Source organism: Kryptolebias marmoratus, linkage group LG4 (genome assembly GCF_001649575.2).
Source record: "Kryptolebias marmoratus isolate JLee-2015 linkage group LG4, ASM164957v2, whole genome shotgun sequence".
Lineage (NCBI taxonomy): Eukaryota > Metazoa > Chordata > Actinopteri > Cyprinodontiformes > Rivulidae > Kryptolebias > Kryptolebias marmoratus.
The window spans coordinates 26,413,480-26,435,265 of NC_051433.1; the positions used below are offsets into that span (position 1 = coordinate 26,413,480).

At 41.2% G+C, this 21,786-nt stretch overlaps 1 protein-coding gene across 2 annotated transcripts; it reads left to right on the forward strand.

The window, feature by feature from the left end:
• Positions 1-237: 237 nt before the first annotated feature.
• Positions 238-14,594, forward strand: si:dkey-156n14.3 (zinc finger protein ZXDC). Of its 2 annotated transcripts, XM_017437700.3 has the most exons (10): positions 238-2,195; positions 2,284-2,436; positions 3,234-3,312; positions 3,436-3,566; positions 3,695-3,865; positions 4,626-5,401; positions 6,914-6,998; positions 7,086-7,252; positions 7,784-7,885; positions 10,410-14,594. In XM_017437700.3, exons 1-10 carry the CDS (start codon positions 263-265, stop codon positions 10,491-10,493), a joined length of 3,681 nt encoding a protein of 1,226 aa, XP_017293189.1. In that variant the 5' UTR covers positions 238-262; the 3' UTR covers positions 10,494-14,594. The 2 variants fall into 2 exon arrangements, with proteins under 2 accessions (XP_017293189.1, XP_024866741.1); XM_025010973.2 differs by lacking the exons at positions 7,784-7,885; positions 10,410-14,594 and having other exon boundaries at positions 4,626-5,239; positions 5,338-5,401; positions 7,086-7,246.
• Positions 14,595-21,786: the final 7,192 nt, after the last annotated feature.

Genomic DNA, 21,786 nt, shown 5'->3' on the forward strand with positions numbered 1-21,786 from the left:
ATAAAATAATAATACCAACTGAAACAAATGCAGGCGGGGTCAGTGGGGTTCACTTCCGCTGGTTTAAGTCTTTTATACATTGTGACTTTTTCTGTCCCATACATTGACACTTTTCCCCTCTGTCAAATAAATGTACACTTTATTGAACTTATATATTACTCCTGATAGCTCCCTCCTAAGTGGCCCTCACACGCCGCCTTGTGTATGGACCGTTCAGCTGTAGGGCGTGCCCTCTCAGCTCCGGTGCTACAGGGATACCAAGATGGAAATTCAGGGGCTGCGTGATGCCCAAAACATCCACTCTCAACATGGCGCCCTACGCAGCATCACTTCATCCGAACTGGGGCCGGCACCTGGGTCGTTGGCTCATTTTATTTTCACCAGAGGCGAAGCAGACGAACCTCAGAGGAAGGACGACAACGCCAGGCCGAGGACAGTCCCGTTTCGCCTGCTGGTGGAAAACGGCAGCAATGTCGCTTCTTGTCTGCCCGTCTGCAAAACGCAGCCAGCGACTAACAGTACTCTGGACGACAGGACGTTTGTGGGACTCCATAACATAAGTTCCGACAGAGAAGCCGAGCTGGACTCGCGTGAGTTCAATAGGACGGGCTGGAAGTACGTGGAGAACGGGGACTCTGTCATGGCGCTGCCGCTCTTCGAAGGGGAAGAGGAACTGATGCCGCAGCGGCAGCTAATGTTATCTTCTCCGGCTTTACGGCAGCAGCCGCCGCTCGTCGACCGCCACAGCGCTGCAGCGCCGAAGAGCTGCCGAAAGAGCAAGGCCGACAAACAAACACGGGATTTGTACGCCATTTTCAACTCTCTCCAAGAGGATGGAGCCGCCGAGACGAGGAGTAGCCCACCGGGTGACTTGTGTGACAAGAAAAAAAGAGGCGAAGTGAAAGGAGGCGAGGAAGTCGAGAACTCTGACGAAACCAGTCACTGCGACCCAATGGAGGCGGGCGACTGCAGCAACAACGCTTTCAGTGAGTCAGCCGACAACCAGAGCTGTCTTCATCCGCACACACTGAAAAGTGCAGACCCTGTTTTGAGTTTATTAACCAGCAGTCCTGCCGAGGTTAATGCCAAACAAGCCGCCTGTCGCCGCACGGTGGAAGACGTCGTTTTGACAAACAAATATGGCGACCGGATCTGTGGCCAGATCTGCACCGAAAACAGCGACGGAAAGCTTCTCCGGGACGCCCAGACCGACGACAGCGTCGAGCTGGTTTCGGGGACGGTAGGTGTCGGTAAGTCAGAAACCATTCTGAACTCGAAGAGGCTGCTAGACGGAACAAGCCCAGCCACGGCCTCCCCGAGTCTGCCTGCCAGCGAAACCTTTTCCGGAACCATCACTATAAACAACCAGAGCATCATAGTGACGATTGAAAACGGGATCCTGACTCTAGCTGCCCCACCTGAGGGCTATGTTCAGAAGGAGGATGGCATGGTCAGTTTAAAGGAACATCTGGGTATGAAGGACCACGAGGATATTGTTCTTCTTAACTATGACAGTGGTACCAAGTCCATTGGGAAGATCAGCACCCTGGCAGTAGCCAGCCCCAACCACCAAGAAGAGCCCAGACCTGGGGTATCTGTCAGTGACTCTGAGCTGGCTCTGGTGGATGATTGTTCATTGTCAGAACTGGGCACGTCGTTACATTCCTGTCCCATTGTTAAGGACGGGGAGGCGCTGTGTGCTTTAACAGAACCCGATCTGGTTTCCCCGTCACCCAGAACCACTGTAGCAGACTGCGACAACATGGACTTGAGCTCCCTGCGACTCATCCGGTCAAAGAAAGAGACTGTGGCGACTTTTCGGTGTCCAGAACCTGGCTGCTCGTGCACGTTTGAGTCCCGTCAGAAACTCAAGATCCACCTCCTGAACCACACCGAGGACCCTCGGCCGTACCAGTGCACCGTGGAGGGCTGCGGCTGGGCTTTTGCCACCTCTTACAAGCTGAAACGCCACCTCCAGTCCCACGATAAACTGCGGCCACACACTTGTCAGTTCGAAGGCTGTGGGCGGCGCTTCACTACAGTTTACAACCTCAAGGCACATTTAAAAGTCCACGAGCAGGACAGTGCCTTCGTCTGTGACATCTGTAACGAGAAGTTCCGCAGCACCACACGCCTCACCAACCATCAGAGGATTCATTTTGAGCCACAGAGGCCGCACAAGTGTGAATTCCCAGGTGGGTGGTGCTTTGGAGGTCGATGGTAGTGAATTTTCTTCCATCGGAAATGTTATCGCGTCACACTGTTCTCTGTCCCTGTTTGCAGGCTGTGAGAAAACCTTCATCACCTTCAGTGCCCTGTTCTCCCACAACCGTACCCATTTCAGGGAAACAGGACATTTTGCGTGCACTTACCCGGGCTGCCACAAGACATACGACAAGGCCTGTCGTCTCAAAATCCACATGAGAAGTCACACTGGTAAGCTCGTAGTAAATGTTTTAGTAAGTCAGTACTGCGTGGTAGTCTCGAGCAGCTTCTAATGTTTTTATACTTTGATTTTTAGGAGCCAAGCTTGCAGTATTTTGAAGTGTTTCTCAGCAATAGTTCTTGATGGCTTTCGGAATGTCTTTCATTTTTACATAAATGAGGCCCCTGATCATGTTGTTATATCCTAATGCGTCAAACCCCAGAACTTAAACACGATGGGTTTTCTTTTTTCCATCACCGTACGTGTACTGTCAAAAGGACAAATAGAAGTATAGTTTCTGTCACTTACGTATATTTCACACAAGAGAGACACAAAAGACAGGACGGTCAGAGCTGTCATGTTTAAAATTAAAGGTTTAAAATAGATTCACATAAATATATAAACTAATTTAAGAAACAAGATAATATTTTATCCTAAAATCTATCAGAGCTGACAACCCCCTTTTATGAGCTGCTCAAAATAGTTTTCTAGTCTTCATGTCATGTTTGCTTCATCGTCAAATGCTGCTTTTGACAGAGTAAAGTTTAGGATCTGAACACTGATTTATTGCAATAAAACCTTTTTGATCTCTAATGAGGGTTACAGATATTCTTACTCAAGATAACCTTATACTTAAATGTTATATTATTTAACCAGTCGTTCGTGTCTCGCATGAGCGTTGCAGTGCATAAGAAATGGGATAAATGGCAAATCTGCTGAAAGTCATTTGAACTGGTTATCAACTAATATATGAGAAGTTTGTAGAACACATGAACCTATAAATAACTATCCGACTTTGTTTCTCCAGGTGAAAGACCATTTGTCTGTGACTCTGAAGGTTGTGGCTGGTCTTTTACCAGCATGTCCAAATTGCTTCGTCATAAAAGGCAAGTTTCTCTTGACTCAAGTTTTCTGCTCGATCTAAAAACAAAACCATGCCAACGATTTCACCCAGGGGATTTAAAGTAGTCTTTCAGGATGTATGAATCTGTGACTCTTGAATTTTCCAGGAAACACGAAGATGACCGACGTTTTGTCTGCACAGAGGAAGGGTGTGGGAAGTCCTTCACCAGGGCCGAGCACCTTAAGGGGCACAGCATCACTCATCTTGGCACCAAGCCCTTTCAGTGTCATGCAGAAGGTACACCAAATAAATAACTCTTATTCAGTTATAAGGTGTTAATTTGTTTTTTAAAATGTTTTCTCCTGACTGACGTCGGCTGCATATAGACTTTTCTGAACAGGTGATGTGATTTTTTTTCTTCTCAGGTTGTAACGCAAAGTTTTCAGCACGCAGCAGCTTGTACATACATTCCAAGAAGCATAAACAGGACGTCAGCACCCTGAGGACCCGCTGTCCCGTGGCCAACTGTTCCAAGCACTTCTCGTCCCGCAGCAGCCTTAAGAGCCACATGCTTAAACATCACCACCTCAGTCCGGGTTAGAAAACCAACAGGGTTCCCTCTTAATCCAGAACTAAATGGTTCATGGTTTTGCTTGTTCAGTACTGCTTTTAGACCAAAAAAAAGTGAATAACACATATTCATAAACACAAAGAATAGAGTTCTGGTTTTATTTTAAGACCATATGTGACATTTCATTGGAATATCAGTGGCATTTTCACAATATTTTATGTTTTACACTGAACTCTATTTGATTTGTTTAGTTCTGTGATTTTTGGCTGCATTTTTTTTGCATTATGAAACTCACTTGTCCCGACTTCATGTGTTATAACAGTGCTGCCATTTCTATCTGACTGAGACAGACTGGAAGAGCAAAAAATTGAGATCACACTATTCAGGAACACAGGATGTCCACAAGTTCAATATGTTGTAATTTAAGTTCCTGTATGCTGCTCAGATATAGACGACATACTGGAGCAGTTTAGTGGTCTGAGCCTCAGTTAACGTTTTTGGTCTAAAATCAGCCTGAATTTGGACTTAAAAGGGAAAGTTTTGTTGATTACTAAATCTAAAATTAGACACTGATAATTGAGCAAAAATTGTTGGGAGAAATCAAAGTAATCACGTGCACTGTTACATTGTAAAAACATGTACAAGAAGTCTGAAGTGTAATCCAAACTGCAATTTTCAACTAGAGTTAAATCGTCCAGACTTTTCCCCATTTTATTACACAGTAATCTACATATGCTTGTATTTGTCTATGGTAACCTTTGAACTTTTCCTTTCCTTCTTTGCAGATGTTTTATGCCAAATGGAGACCACCCTGACTCCCAGCAGTGAGCTTGTCAGCTCCACTCCAGCCTTGGTTGCGGGCTCTGGTGTTGCCGTGGGTGACCAGCTGACCAATTTAGACCTCAGCTCCCTGTTCTCCTCTGTGCCTGGAGGAAACGTGCCCTCTGCTGGCCTTGGAGTGGGAATCCCTGTGGCTGGAAGTGGCTCTAATGGCTCCTTCACAATGGACTTGTCTCTGGTCAGCTCAGGCATTCTTACCATTGACCCTTCCACTGTGGGCACCACACTTGTTACCAGTACCAGCACATCACTGGCCAAGACGTTGGACCCACTTGTCATGGCAACCAGCACTGACGTCATCCATCAACATGGTCTGGAAAGAACAGCGGGTGAAGTTCTACCCCCACAGGGCTCTCTTAACCTGGATGACGTGCAGACGGTTCCCCCAGAGGCCCTAGGAACCCTCACAGCTCTAACAATACAGGGCGCTAGTGCCTCTGTGGATCCCAGTCTGCAACACACTCTCAGTTCTTCTAGTTGCCTGAACATGGAGTCCTCAGCCTCCCTCACTGTGGCCCCGGTCCCTGAGCTGCTAGCCTCACCCGCTAAGGTGGTGGAGGTGGGTGTCCAGGGAGGTGCAGGGCCTCTGCTGGGGTGTGTGGAGGTGCTAGCTCCTCAGGAGGGAGGAAAAGTGCTCACTCAGTTTGTTTTTCCCAGTCACAGCAGCAGCTTCAGTCCACGGAAGGACCCAGAACTCGCTGTGTCACCAAGCAGCTTCCTGGTGAGATACCAAACACTTCCGCTTCCTGACCTTTTAACAGTCTGGTGGCTGTATTGTGAATTGTGTACACATGTGAGGCAGCACTGGAATGTATTAATAGTTATTCAAAGTATGTAATAATTCTGTGAATTACAGCACACACAATCCGGGTTTGGAAATTTAAAAAATCAACTTACCTAATGAGGTCAGCTTCTACTGGTTAGCCACTGATCACTATGATGTCAACATAAACAAATTTTCAGTAGCAAATGTCCTAAACATCTAGGTCAACCAGACCTTTAGCTCTGAATAATGTCCTTTATATTATCTCCAAAAATGGCTGTTGAATCATTTCCAACTAGCCAGCAGCTGTACCTGATTTTTCACTTTTTTTTTTCTCTAGAGTTTGGTTTTAATTTGAACTGGATCAGTGGTTCCCAACCCTGGTCCTTGAGGAACACCATCCTGCACGTTTTCATTGTTTCTCTGCTCTTCAGCACGTCTTCATGTTCTGCAGAAGCCTGTTAATCACTCACTCATTCAAACCAGGTGTGTCAAAGCAGAGAAACAACTAAAACACGCAGGATAGTGTTCCTCCATGGAATCACTTAACTAAATAGCAGGTTCCCCTTCTGTATGGGAGCATTTTGCGTGGAGTTTACATGTTCTCTCAGTGCATCGTAGGTTTTGTCCAAGTCCTCCTGTTTCCTCCCTCAGACCAAAAACATGCATGTTAGGTTGTCTTGGTTGTCACTAATTGCCACTATGTGTGATGGTCTGAAGACTAACCCGGGATGTCCCGTATCAGCCCATAAAACCAGAACTGGTGCAACTCTAAAAAATGATGATCATAATTATTTTGATCAACATTATAGTCAGGATTATTGAAAACAATAATTCATTGAGTTTGAAAACGTTTCATTTTTGCACTTAAAGAATGGTGAATTGCCTTGATGGTGAAATTTCCCCTGGCATTCATATATATAGACTTAAAATTCACTCTAGATTCTATTAAAATACTAAATATAATGTAAAAATACTGTAATATGACTAAGTCCAATATGGCTTACTAATGAAGAAGACAATGACATTTGTGATGATGAACATATTTACTCTAAAGTTCAGCTGCAGCTTTGCTTTAATAGACTTTAACTAAGATATGATTGTGTTTTATAAATGCTTTGGTTTATATTGCAGAATATCTGAATTCCACTCAAACACCTGCAAAGTCTTTACTAAACTTGCTTCTTGCACTGTTTTTATGAGGGAAAGTTTGTTAATGTGATGATAAACATTTCAAATTTGATTTTACAGCCCTAGTACAATTGTACCGGTCTCATGTACTGATCCTCTTCTACTTGGATTTGTACAATGACTTACACTTAGACTCTTGGTCAGATTACAGATTTTTAAGCTGCATTTTAAATTATGTTAGATTTATTAGTATATGCTGTAATTTTTTTATAGCGTGAATTTAATAGAATCAGTAAACTATCTGCTAATAATAAAGATGACCGTAATATGCTCCTGTAGGGGAGTGGAGGCTCAGCCAGGACCGACTACAGAGCTATTCAGCTAGTCAAGAAGAAGAAGCAGAGGGTTTCCTCAGCTACACCTGGTAGGAAACCTTTACCAGTTTTATTCTGCTGAAGCTAATGATAAAAGTTATTAAGAAGTGATGATAGGTTCTTTGTTTCCTGCCCAGGAACCTTGTGCCAGAGAAAAACTAAAGGATCCAAGGTTGCCACAGCAACAGTACCCCTTTCTTCTTCTGGTGCTCGATATAGTGACGGAGCAGAAGCAGCCAGCGGGGGCCTGACTTGGCGGGACCCTGTCACCGGGGCTCAGTATGTCCAGATTCAGTTGCTGCAGGTCAGATTTGTAAAAAAACTAATTATTACTGTACCTATTATTACCACTGCTGAAACTGTAAGGGCCCTTATGTAAGCAACCAAATGGACATTGGATTTCTTGCAGTATAAAAACTAAGTTTGATCAGCTCTGCTCTTTTTTTTTTCAAAAGCAGACTACTGCATATTTTTGCCACCAAATTTTTCTTTTTCTCCTTTTTTCTCCGATTTCTCACTTGAGTGATAACACTTCCTGTTACTCAGCAGCTACTAACTGGATTTGATTAACTATACAAACATTTGGTAAACTAATTTGTGAAATAAAAACTTGTTAGATAATGTGTCGGCCCCTTTGAGCATTGTTGTCACTTCTTATGTGCAATATATTGTTGCTGAAATAATAATGTCTTAAGTTCTTATATTGATGGATCTGATCTGGAATGAAGGTTTGAATTACTTTGAACCTTAGAAGTATTTATTAGTTGCCTCCACCTCAATGTATAAAGCAGTCCAGAGTGTTGCAGCTGTTGTTGATCCGAGTGTGTTTATGCAGGATGATCCAGCTACTGATGGTGACCTGGCGTTCCAGCTGAGCTCCCAGCCCTCCAGTTCTCACTCCCAGCTCATTGTCGACCTCCCAGTCAACATTTTACAGGCAAGTAAAATTCCTTTTATCAGACTTCAATCTGCTGAATCCAAACTATACATTTGTTTCTCTACAGTTAGAGTCCAGCACAAAAGTATCATTTAAGCTATTTTTGGGTATTGTAACCCTTTGTTTACAGCAAAAAGCCTTTTTGAATAATTGCTTGAACAACCATAAAATTTCAGTTGCATGTTTTAGTGCCACACCTAACGACTGACACATGTATGGTGTTTAAATACCGAGGGCAGACAGTAGTTCACAAAAACATAAATACAGGCTTAGGGCAAAACAGAAAACAAATGAAGCTAAATATTTTCTTGAAGACATTTTAGTTTTGAGAAGTAAGGTTGTGTGAACAAAATGGTACACATGTACTATACATTTGCTGCCTTAAAAGGGTAGTTGGTGATTTTTCTTTTTTTTTTTTAAAGGGTAGTCTAATACAAAGGGTTCCTAACCCCCAGGCCACAGACCAGTACCGGTCTGTGGGTCATTTGGTACCAGGCCGTAAACACAAAAAAGAATAATTAACTTACAGTATTTCCTTTTTTTTAATTTTTGTAGTCTGAATAACATTTATTTTGAAAACCTGACCGGATTCTCTCCACTATATCCGTTTATGACTCACTCTTGATGCGTGTCAAAACGCTTATCTTGGTCACGTGATACGTTACCGCTAAAAACAAACCCACAAGCTTGCAAAATGAGTAAAAAACAAACGTCTCTGGAAGCCCTAGATGGGACTGTCTCGTTACTGAGAAACAGGCACAGGGCTCCCACTGATTCAGTGCTATGGTGAGTTGTATTCTTTGTGCACTTTATATTTGTGGTGTATCTTATTTTAAAGGGCATGTTTAAACATCGCCATATTGACCAGAGAACATTAAGGGGAGGAGAAGGTGTTTATTCATGTTGATAACACAATATCAGGATGCAACTAACAAAGCTGCAAGTACATGTTGGATTTACGTTTATTATGTTTTAAAAATACCTGTTTTCATGCTGGTCGTATCATTTTATTTTGTATTTATCCCCCACACCTTTAAAGACCAGTCTGTGAAAATACTGTCTGATAATGAACCGGTCCGTGGAGCTAAAAAGGTTGGGGACCGCTGGTCTAATAGTTAGCACATATAAGCTGTGACATCAGCCAGAGATCACAGAGTATGGAGAAAAGGGCTGAAATCTTGTACTCAATTGGCGATGTTACTGAGCCTGCTGAATGTACGAGTCCGCTGGGAGTTGAATCAATTTTTGGACTGAATAAAAATGCTGATCAGCCTCAGCACCATCAGCTTATAACACGGTCTGTCTATGCTCAGCACACATACATGTAAGTGATAACAGAGACGAATGGTTGAGAAAACAGCGACAAACTAAAACTGTGTCATGCAAAAGCACAGAGGTGTAATATTAGCTAATGTAGCCTTCTTTAGCACCAGTGTGTCGTTTTTGAGAGATACTTGTTTTATAAGGTTGAACGTCGAAATGCACTCATTTGGTTAGCCCAGGGGTCGGCAACCCAAAATGTTGAGAGAGCCATATTGGACCAAAAAAACAAAATACAAATATGTCTGGAGCCGCAAAAAATTAAAAGCCTTATATAAGCCTTATAATGAAGGCAACACATGCTGTATGTATCTATATTAGCCTATCAGATAGGCTAATATAGCTAATATAGCTGCTTCAGAGTAGGGCCAGCTAGGCCCTGCTTCGTGGGCGGCGCTAGCTTGGCTCCTGTTCACTCATTGGTCGTGGGTGTGTCCAGATGCAAACACAAAGAGCGAAGGTCGGAATATTAACAACAGCGTTAGCTTACCCTGCAATGTTTATGCCGTCTGTCCCCCAGCTGAAGGTGCTGTAAAGCCTGAAATCTCCGCGGATAACAGCTGTCCTACTCCGCGCAACAATCGCAGCATCCAGAGCATTTCTTCCTCTGCGCCTCTCTTCCTGAAGTCTCAGGAGAATCCCCATAAGTTTAAAGAACAGCAACAACACAGGGCCAACGTTGTCCATAGCGCTTACGTTGTGTACACAACTTGCACCAAGTTTCGGTAGCACACCCCCCCGCGCCGTGGCCCCGCCCCTCGCAACACGAGGAGGCGTTCCTCTGCTACCGACCAAACTGGCCGGTGTGAACACTATGCATTTTTTATCGAGCCGAGCCGAGTAGAGCCGGACTTCTGAATTAGGGTCCGTGTAAAAGAGGCATATATTAAACAGAAAATATATTTCTCTCCCCCATCTTTTTCCATTTTCAAAGATTTTTGAAAAAGCTCCAGGGAGCCGCTAGGGCAGCGCCAAAGAGCCGCGGGTTGCCGACCCCCGGGTTAGCCGTTAGCCTAACATGGATAACGACTTCTACCCCTAACTATTGAACAGAGCATCACTTCAGAAATCACCAGACCATTTTTTTTTAAATGATAAAAGGCATTTACAGTATTACTGAGCATGATTTGGATGCCAGGCCTATGGAGTCTGAGGAAACTTTGGATTACCTGTTCAGAATAACACTATTTTTGTTTTCCTGCAGGATACTTCAGTGATGACAGATGACAATGGCTCTGATGCTTCACAGTTCACAGGAAGCACAATCAACCTCCAGGACTTGGAGTAGTTCTCCTGTTCTCCAACATGTTGCACACTCATAGGTCTGCTGCAGTGATGGGTCTCAGTGGCTTTGTCTCTGTCCCAAGTTTATACTAAACAGACCTGGAGAACTTGACCAACCCGTGGCTCGTCAATGAAGGGACATTGACTTCATGCGGTTTGTTGACTGCGCAAGCTGGTTTCCACATATGATGCACCTTCAGATGTTTGCAAAGTCCAGTTTGTACCAGAACCAAAGCTGAGAGCACGGTCACGTCAGAAACATCCTGTGTGTTCTGTGATTGGTGTGTGTTCCATTATGCCACACTGTATACGCTCCGGTTGCCTTACAGATGCCTCACGCTGTGCACACCTTCATTGACGAGACATCTGACAAGAGTTACTACTTTCTTGGAGTATTTTATAATTTTATTTATTAATAGCTGTGGGTTCACAAAATGGCTAAATCAAACACAATGAATTAAAGAATTAAAGAATCAAAGCACAATCAAATGGCATTGTAAGATGTCTTTTTTGTATTTAAAAGGAAATTCTGTTATTATTTCTATTTTATATTTTTAGGTAAGCACAATATTGAGGAGAAGGGGAGTTGGAAGAAAAATCAAAGATATGTGGGCCCTGGACATTTATTTGTTCTGTCAATGGGAATCTGTGATGGGCAAATAGCAGAGAACTGTCTCTAAGTAGACATCCAGTCTCTAGAGGTGGCAAATTAATAATAATAATAGCCAAATTAAAACTGTCCAGTTTTCAAGTGGAGGCATGGCAAAAACTCAATGCCCTGGTGTCAAGGAGACCAACAGGCTGGGAGAAGATGCTAATGTAAATAATGGCTTCACCCAAACCAACATGTCGGCTAGATCCTATCCCAATTAGACTTTTCAAAGAGGTGTTTTTTTTTAATTAGTATCCCCATTTAGAATCTGAATAATTTGTCTTTAATGAATGATGGATCTAGTCGGTTACTTAAAATAAAAGCTTGTTTTAAAAACAAAAACCTGGATAAGATTTCATTTTCTACTTGAAACTCAGACATGATAGAGGTTGTGGTTTTTGAACCTGAGTGTCCTGGGAACAAACTTTGCAGCCTTTCACTTCCACTGGATGGCATTAATTTGGCCTCCAGTTCTAATGTAAAGTACCTTGGTGTTACTTTTGATCAAGCGGTCATAGAACCCCTATATTAAAAATGTTACCTGGACCACTTTCCTCCACCTGAGTAATATCACTAAAATTAGAAACATCTTGTCTCAAAATGAGACAGAAAACATGCTAACACTGATTAACATTCAGTTTGTGTTGAGAATGGCTCTCAGCTTCTACCACATCAAATTTTAGCACAATAAAATCAACTGAGTTGTACCCAGTTTTTCTTTAGTTAGACAGCCATCTTGAACCAGAATGAGTCCAAAAGTTAATCACTTGTAGTGATTCATCCATTGATTACTTTTCTGAGAGTTTCATTAAAATCTGTCATGTAGTACATGTGATATTTTAACAGACAAGCAGTTAGAAAATACATAATATTAAAAGATAATGAGTCTTCATGGGCTCATTCTCTTGCAGAATGACAGAGTTATTGCCATTTTTGTCTTTTCCAAGTTAGCTCTGGTGAACATTTTGAATCGGGTTGACAAAAAATACCAATTACTCATAAAAGACTGTCCAATGATCATTTTGTGAGAGTTTCAAATATTTCCATCTAGTAGTTCATGAGATATTTCAAACAGTGTACAGTTATAGAAGGTATTGAAATTAACAGTACTTTAATACAGGACATTAACTTCCTGATTTGTTCACGAAAGATTAATGATTGTCATTTAGGCACAAAGTTCTTTAAAAGCTAGCTCAGGGAAGACGAGGCTTTTTAAACAAAACTCCAATATTGTAAACCACACGTACAATATCTTGGAAGAATACTGTCTCATGGGACTGTTTCCAAACTTCTGAAACATTTAGAACAAAGGTACTCAAATACAAATCTTGAAGGTCCACAAAGGCACTTTTCAAAGAGTCCAGGTCAATTTATTATAATCTGTCAAGCCACAAAAACAAAACAAACCTCATGCAAAGAATCCAAAACAAACATGTCTGGTGGGGGGTTAAAGAAAACTTTCTTTTTAAATATAGATAAAAAAGATGCCAAAAAAGGTGAATTCAAAAATTTAAATACATGCTAAAATAAAAACCAAAGTATCCCTTTCAATTTAACAAAAAACAAACAAACAAAAAATCAACCCCATCATAGAATGTTTTTAGTAAACAAATATATGAAGATATTAAAACTCAAAATGAAATGAATGCAATGAAAAACTATTTTACATACATACATACACCGCTGCTGATTGAGAGAAATGGCATGTTGTCTGTTACCAAGACTGAACTTTGGCACTAATGGTGTGATGGCCAGGCAAAGACACCGATACAAGTGTTCATTGGTTAGTCGGCTGCGGTACTTGTTCTTCAACATGCTTATCATTAAGAAGGCAGATTCACAGCTGTAGCTTGAGCCTAACATTGTAAGAATGTGAAATGCCATCTTATGCAGCAGAGGAAATTTAGCTGCAGTGACCATCTTTGTTCAGAAGGTGATATTGTCACACTGAGTCCCTTTGAGAGCAATGTTTTCCTGGAAGTCAATTAACTGTGGGAAGAATTGTTGTGCTTCTGCAGAGAACTCACATGCATTTCTAACCAGAAATGGCTCGTTAGTGCACAAAAGGACTTGTTTTCCCAATATGAAGTCATCAGAATGTTTCGAAATTTTTGATCAGCTTCTCCATGAATTTAACATGATGCTGATGAGCTCCTGCTCCTTTGGTCTGTTCCCAAAAGTTTGGGAAAATGGTGGTAAAGTGGTAAAAAAAATAATAAGTTTTCCTTAAAAAGTCCATCAATTATCAAAAAGATGTTAAGTGAAATCGAGATAATGTGTGTGGTGGAAAATATCTCAGCCGGCCTGTAGGTCACTTTTGAAGACCTCCAGTTTTCTCTGGACACACTGCTGACATCAGATCACACGCTGTATTGTTCTTTCCTTGTAGCTTCAGATTTAGGTCAATGAGATGATACAATATATCAGTCAAAAATGCCACTGCTTCCATCGTTTTTTTAGAAACTCCATGAACTTTCTTTGCTTTTGCACTTTTGCTCTGACAGTCACACTTGTAGCTCATTCCTAATGGCTCAAAAAAACTCCAGGAGCAAGTCATCAAATGCTGCACTGACCTCTGTCAGGAATGTTCACAGCAAATGATGCTGCAGTTCAGAAGATGCTTTCAAGAAGTTCATGATTTTCATAAATCTTACCATAATTTCAAAGTACACTTCTCAGAGATTTGCACAAAAGACATGTAGCCGGGGCATCTTGCCCCCGGAAGTATGTTGCGGCGCACTCTGCCGATTGCCCATATAGACGCTGTGACAGAGCACAGCTGACTCGTTGTGGAAGCAGGTAATTAGCACTCAGGTTAAGAGTAGGTAGATTGAGGAGAGCAGATCCTGTGCTGATGACTCTGGTAGAGGTATGTTTCTTAACATTGGTCTTGAGAGGTGGGTTTAGCTTCTAATTTTTCCTTTTGATTCTGTAGGCGACCCCCTTCTTTTAGAAGGAGTGACATACTGAGCGCTGCTGACTGATTTCTACCTTTGAGGAGATTGGCCTGCTACTGTTTTATTTTCACTTTTAATTTAGTTCAGTTACAGAGTAGTAATATTTTTTTTTGGTAATTGTTGAAAAGTATTTTTTTTCTCTTGCCTACTCTGTTGGCTCATTTTAAAGGGGATATATGCTGTCCTTGGATCCCAAGCTGTTTTATTTATTGAAGAGACTAGTGAGAGAGGAGTTTTATTCCTTTGTTGTATTCACCAGGGATTTTTGTGTGAGAGTGTTGTTATTGGGGAGCACTTAGGTTTTTTTTAGTTATATTTGTGTTTTGTTATTATTTATTCCTCCCTTAACTAGTCTATTTTTAATTGTGTTTTAACTATATCAGCGACAAGGTTCTCAGGCCCAGCATAGACTCCTATTTTCTTTCAGTGTGGTCATTTTCGCATGATGACATAAATTGTGACTACTCTTGTCCATTTAGAACATCTGTGTATCAAATAAAATGTATTCAGTTTGCAAGCCGTGCCTCTGTTAATTCTTACAAACCCTGTTAACTGGAGTGTGTCTCGGGTCACAGACAGACTGGTGAATAATTGTGTAATCGTAAGATATCAAGTGAGAGTGGTGAACTAATTCTCTCGCCCCATCGTAGCTAGAGGTCCATCAGTAGCAACTGATACAACTTTCTTCACATCTATGCCTTTCTTATTCATCACTTCCAGTATTGTGTTATAAATTTCTTTGCCTTGTGTGTTCACAGAGGTTAGTCATGTTCAATACATCTTCAACAAATTCCTTCTTTGGCTCATCATAATACCTCACAACTGAGCATTACCAGCGGTGTCAGTGGACTCATCCTCAGCTAAGAAAATGCACTCCCCATTTTTTTCTTCCATTTCAAAGCTGCTTAAGTAGCGTATTTCAGTATGCCTTGTTGCTGTGAATTCTGAGAAGCTTAATTTTAGCTGTTATTACATCTTTTTCTTTGCCTTCAAATATGATGTCCATTACTTCAGTCAGATATTCTTTTATTACTTCAGCATCAAAGATGGGTTTCTTGTCTAAGACCCATGCTACTCTGACTGAGCTCTCCTTTGCTTTTTGTTGTTGTGTCACAAGAACTTCGCTTGTTGCTTGATATGATATCAGCTCGTTTATTTTTGTTTTTCTTACTACCAACTTTTGAGGAAAGGCCTTTTAAAAATTTTTGTTTGGTCTTGTAATGCAGACTCAAGTTTGAAATCTTGATCTTTTTTATTGGCAAATAAGGCACACTGGTCTTGTGCTGGTCAGAGGGAGAATGAATATGAATTGTTCAGTCCATTCCGATTTAAAAGGCCAATTTTCGCTGTCCACCTTTTCTTTTACCTTAGACCGTGCCACTTTTTACCCAATCTAAGAGTGGATCACTGCAAAAAGAAAAACATTTTCTGATATTTAGGTTTCATTCTTGCTGCAGCAGTGAACTCTCTGCGACCCAGTAACAGACTATCAGTTCATTAACCTGTGCTAGCCAAACCTGTTGTTGTGAAGGCACACAATCTTTGAAAAGCACAATTTAAGTGGACAAATGAAGCAAAAGTAGCTTTCGAGACATTCAAATGAGACATGCAAACTGTATCATGTCTAGCAATGTCAGACTACACAAAACCATTTTTTATGTACGTAGCATTGACACAACATGTAGGCTATAGTGATGTCAGTGGGAACAAACAATTGCTTACTACAATACAAAACTTAACAATATTGTTCAAGGATGGCCCTCTTGTTATTAAGGTTTGGCTGCATTGCATTATGCATATGAAAAGGCCTCTATGACAACAATCAGATATTTAGTTGTGATTTACAACAAAACTCAGCTAATATTGTTCCTTTTGAGTTTGAAGGTTGTGTAGCTAAAGCAGCCAGGTACACTAAAATAAGACCAGATTTAGAGTCTACTCCATTGGAAAATGTAGATGTCACATCATTTGTAGACAGATCATGTTTTAGAGATCCATTCATCCATTTTCTTTAACCACTTTTCCATTCTGGGTCAAGGGGAGCTGGTGCCTATCTCCAGTCACCTGTGTGTGAGGCGGGGGACACCCTGGACAGGTTGCAAGTCCATCGCGGGGCCACATGGAGACAAACAACCATTCTCACTCTCTAGGGACAATTTAAGAGTTACCAATTAACCTAACATGCATGTTCTTGGTCTGTTGGAGGAAACCGGAGGGACCAGAGTAAACCCACGTGTGCACAGGGAGAACATGCAGACGCCACCCAGAAAGGCCCCAGGCCTAAATGTGATCCTGCAACCTTTTTGCTGGGAGGTGACAGCTCTAACCACTGCACCACTGTGCCACCCTGTTTTGGAGATCATAAAGGAAATTATGCAACCTTTGCTGTTGTAACAAAAGTAAATTATGGATTTTAAAAAAAGGCGAAAAATTTGATCAACCTTGTTCTGCACAACTGGCTGAACTAAGAAGCCTTAAAAAATCTTATAAATTAGCTGAAGGTAAAGTAGCTAACATCTACATTAATTCTGCCTATGTATTCATGGTGTTTGACTGAATGTAGCATCTGTATTGCTATCGTCAACATTGATATCAACATTGAAGTTTGAAGCGAGGTCCTAAATAAATCAAATCAACAATGCTATTGGTCACCATATCTGAGAGCCATGGTTGATAAAGTGTGACATTTGTGCTCAAAACAATGTCAGAAAAGACAAAAAATCACCAGTCGGAAACATTGCAGTTCTAGAAGGTCCATTTAAATATCTATCTATTGACTATGTTGACAAGCTTAAGTATGGACAAGGCTGTGAGGGACCAAACTCAAACAAGGACAAAAAATTGTTCAAAGTAGAAAAAGGTTTCCAGTTTAATTCTTCAAAATTCATCAGCAACGTATAAAGGTTTAAATCAAGAATAAATCAAAGGTTAAGTAACGAATTTGGATCCAAATTAACTGAGGTCAACTGAACTCTAACTGAACACAAACAAACTGACCTCTCAAACAAAGAACAAAGGCTGCTTAAATAGGGGTGGAGTAATCCAAATCTACCACCTGAGGGAGGTCTGACCAAACAAAAGAACAAATAAATACAAAATTAACTAAAACATTCTATAAACAAATAAAGCAAACTAACTTTAACTTAGAACAACAACAAGTGAATATTTTAAGTGACAAATTAAATAATAATTATCTTGGCGTCTCCCCTTCCGTCTTTCAGTAATTTGTAGATGGTTTGCCCAAGGTTCCTCCACCAGCTGATTCACTATGTGGTGGTAGGAGCATCCACCACAAAGGCAAATGTTACATCGTGGTTTTCAATGGCAGATTTAGCTGATGGGTTGAAGCAACTCCATCGGAAATGTGTTCTAACAATGGTCCCACATTTGTTCCAAATTTTTTGTAAAGCCATTCTGCGACTGCACTTGGAAGCTGTTGATGATTCACAAAGCCAAAGAACTGTAGAATGTGTAAATGATAGCACTCATCTTAGCACCAGAAACCCAATGTGGAAGAGGAGAGTGAGGAACTATCATGAAAAGATAGGCCCCTACATGGCATGTACCACCCAGCAGATTGAGGAAGTGGCTGATATCAACAAATCCTACCTGTGGCTAGAAAGGGCTGGACTGAAGGAGATTGAAGGACATCACAGAGGCACTAATCATGACAGTACAAGAGCAATAGAGGCCGGGGTCTATCATACCAGGCAGAACCCAAGATGCAGGCTGTGCAAAGATACCCCTGAGACAGTCCAGCACATAACAGAGGGATGTAAGATGAAGGCAGGGAAAGCATACATGGAACGCCATAACCAAGTGGCTGGAATAGTGTACAGGAACATCTGTACCTAGTATTGAGTGAAGAATGGAGGGCCAAGATACTCTAGGACTTCCAGATCCAGACTGACAAACACAGAATGGCTAACTGACTGGACATGGTGGTGGTCAATAAGATACAGAAGAAATCAGTGGTAATAGATGTAGCAATCCCAAGTGACTGAAACATCAGGAATAAGGAACACAGGAATTTCAAAAAATACCAAGGGCTGAAAGAGGAACTAGAGAAGATTTGGAGAGTCAAGGCCTCAGTGGTACCAATGGTCATCGGAGCACTTGGTGCTGTCACTGCCAAACTGTGGCTCCAACAGATCCCAGGAACAACTTCAGAAATCTCTGTCCAGACATGAAGAGCTCATAATGATTGGGAAAATGTTGACAAAACACACCAGGACTTCTCAAAGACGTTGTCCCAATGAGCATCCACTCTTAATGAGGCATTATGCCTCTCTTTTTGAGGCATAAATATAAAGTTTTACCATGGTAATTGTGTTAAGGAGGAAAATGTCACATGTCTGAGCATATCTAATGTACTATGGCAAGCTGTTTCAGAGCCTAGGGGCAGCAACCTCAAAGGCTTGGTCTCCTCTGTTCTTCAGCCTTGTTTTGGGGGCCTTTAGCAGTAGCTGATTTTCTGACCTAAGTATCCTGGCTGGAATAAAAAAGTGCAGCAGGTCAAGAAGATTTTTCCACGCCAGCCTAGCAAGAGATTTTTGAATCAGCCTCCACATTGCACTGGAAGACAGTGAAATAAGGGCAGTATGGGTGATTTGTCGTCATACAGTGAGAAAACAGGCTGCAGGATTCTGCACTAACTGCAGACAATGTATTAGTGACTGACCAATACTAAAAGATAATCAATTGCAGTAATCCTGGGATGAGGCAATAAAAACATGGATCACTCTCACTTCAGAGTGATCTGAGAGGGAGATAACCTTTGACCTTAGCTATGAGTCTTAGCTTTGTTCTGTCCTTAGATGCGGAAAAGGCATTTGATAGGATTAAGTGGAAGTACTTCTTTAATGTTTTGGAGAGATTCGGAATAGGGGGTGACTTCCTGAAATGGATCAAGATACTTTACAGTTCCCCATCAGCCTGTGTCTTGACTAATGGTGTTCAATCTCCACCTTTCACAATACATAGGGGAACTCGACAGGGTTGTCCTCTATCCCCGCTTCTGTTTGCTCTTGCGTTGGAGCCCCTAGCAATGGTTATTAGATCACAACAAAATGTACATGGTGTGATGATTGGCAATAAAGTCCATAAAATAGCATTATACACAGATGATATTCTGTTATTTGTAACAAAACCTGACATCTCAACACCAGCTATCTTATCCACTATTCACGAGTTTGGTTCTTTCTCAGGTTATAAAATCAATTTTGATAAATCGGAAGCCCATGACTTTAGGTATTGCTACTGTTCAGGACCTACCCTCTAGTTGTTCCCTGAGATGCTCCCAACATGGCTTTACTTACCTTGGAATTAGTGTGTCCCCTAACTTGTCAGAGCTATGGAAGCTTAATTTCTCTCCAACAGTTAGGAAAATAAAGAGTGACTTAGAAAGGTGGCATGACCTTCCCTTATCATTTATGGGGCATATAAGTCTAATTAAAATGAACATTTTCCCTTGGCTTCTATATCCCCTCCAAATATTACCCTTTTGGCTATCCAAAAAAGTTACTATGGATATAGAGAGCATTTTCCAAATTCATTTGGCATGGCAAGAAACCGCAACAGAAAATCAAAGCTTTACAGCTCCCTGTTGACAGAGGTGGTTTAGCTTTACCAAACATTTGTTATTATAATTGGGCTTGCCATGCTCGTTTTCTGTGGGAGTGGTTACATGCTCATCTTAACTCGAACTCTTGCCTTGATTTGTGGGCCTCTCAGCCTGCTTCTTTATGGAGCCTCGCCACCGGAGATAGGAAGAAGCTATCAAGAGACATTAAGCATAATCCAATTATCTACAACACAATTAGAGTGTGGCAGAGAATTTGGAACCTCACAGGAGGTGGGCTCTGCTCTTCACTCCTGACACCTCTTACAAGAAACCAGGACTTTGTCCCAGGCCTTGAGCCCAACATCTTTGACCTGTGGCATAGCAGAGGAGTGAGAGTGATTGGAGATATGTTTACAGAGAATGTGCTCATGACATTTCAACAATTGCAGTCAAAATTTGGTATTCCTAAAGAACACTTTTTTGGCTTTCTCCAAATTCGCCATTTCATTAGTTATCTGAGGCTCTCTCATTCTGGCTTGTGCTTTACTCTATCACCGCAGGCGGCGCCGGGGACATTGCGCGGAAATGGGAGCGAGACCTTGACACAGTATACATTGAGGATGACTGGCAAGAAGCCATTAATGCAGTTAACTCAACCTTTATCTGTAATACGCTCAGGGAGACACAGTATAAAATACTACATCGTCTACATATGACACCTTATATACTGAATAAGATGGATCGCCAGACCTCTCCCTTATGCAATAAATGTGGAAGAGAGGTTGGAACGTATTACCATTATTTCTGGCAATGCAAACTGATCAAAAGATTCTGGGGTACAATTTCTATAGAGCTGAGTGACATGTTTAATGTAAAGATCAGCCGTGACCCAGGTCTATTTCTTCTTGGCCTCCCTTCAAAATCAGTCATTCTGACACAATCGCACTTCAAACTTCTACTTCTACTTTTGGGTAGAAAATGCATTTTAGTTAATTGGATTAAGGATAAACCACCAACTATCACACAATGGTATAGAGAGGTATTTAGGGTCCTCCCTCATGAAAGGATTAGTGCAGTTCTTAAGGGTAATGAAAAACATTTCATGGATATGTGGTCTTCTGTGCTTAACTATTTACCTAAAGAGTTGACACAACTTGTGATGAGAGGTCAGAATCCTATAAAGTGGAAGATCTCACCAGGTCTTCACTAAAGAACGCCCTCCTTTTGTATCACTATGCATCTTTCTTTTTCTTTCTTTTATCACCCGGCTAGGTATGATTGGGTTGATGTCAGGCCCTAAATATGCTTGCCCACCATTGAAGACGTGATTTGACATGAATGCGACATTGTACGGCGGCTTCCTTTTTTTTTTTTTGTTGTGTTTGTTCCTTTTGTTGTTTCTCTTCCTCTTCACATGCTCATATAAGCTGATAGACAGTACAGTGTACAATTTTCTATTTTCTCTGTTTGTGAAGACAAAAAACTAATAAAAAAATGTCTAAAAAAACAAAACACCAAAACAGAGAGTCTTGATTCTCCTCAATTCGTGTATGGTTCGTTCTTTGGTTTTTTCGTTTCAAAATAAAATTGCAAAAACAAAATAAGTATGTGTTTTTTTTGTTTTTTCGTTTTTAAAACAAAATTAGAAAAACGGCAATTGCAAAAATAAAAAAGGGGTATGTTTTATGGTTTTTTAAACTGCAATGGTGAATAATAATAATAATCAATTTAATTTATAATGCACTTTTCATTAATAAAAATCTCAAAGTGCTACATGGTACATCTAAATACATAAAATCAACAATTAAAAACGATAAAAAGACTGTCATTTAAAAGTGGAGTAGGCTTGTCTAAAAAGGAAAGTTTTCAAGCCAGTTTTAAAATCGGACAATGGCTGCGGGGCTCTCAAATAGTCCGGGAGAGAGTTCCATAGATGAGGAGCAGCCACAGCAAATGCTCGATCACCCATAGTCCTTAGTCTTGAACGAGGAAGGTGGAGAAGATTGCAGGCTTGGGATCGTAGGGGTCTAGAAGTTGAATGTGAAGTAAGGAGGTCCTTCAGATAATCCGGTGAGGTTCCATATAGACAATGATGGGTGATAAGTGCAATTTTATACTGAATCCT

Excerpts from the sequence above, each read along its gene's own strand:
- si:dkey-156n14.3 (XM_017437700.3), top strand. The coding sequence starts at position 263 with ATGGAAATTCAGGGGCTGCGTGATGCCCAAAACATCCACTCTCAACAT. Across the intron at positions 3,567-3,694 it reads CTTTCAGTGTCATGCAGAAG|GTTGTAACGCAAAGTTTTCA; the intron begins GTACACCAAATA and ends TTTTCTTCTCAG. Across the intron at positions 7,886-10,409 it reads TCCCAGTCAACATTTTACAG|GATACTTCAGTGATGACAGA; the intron begins GCAAGTAAAATT and ends GTTTTCCTGCAG.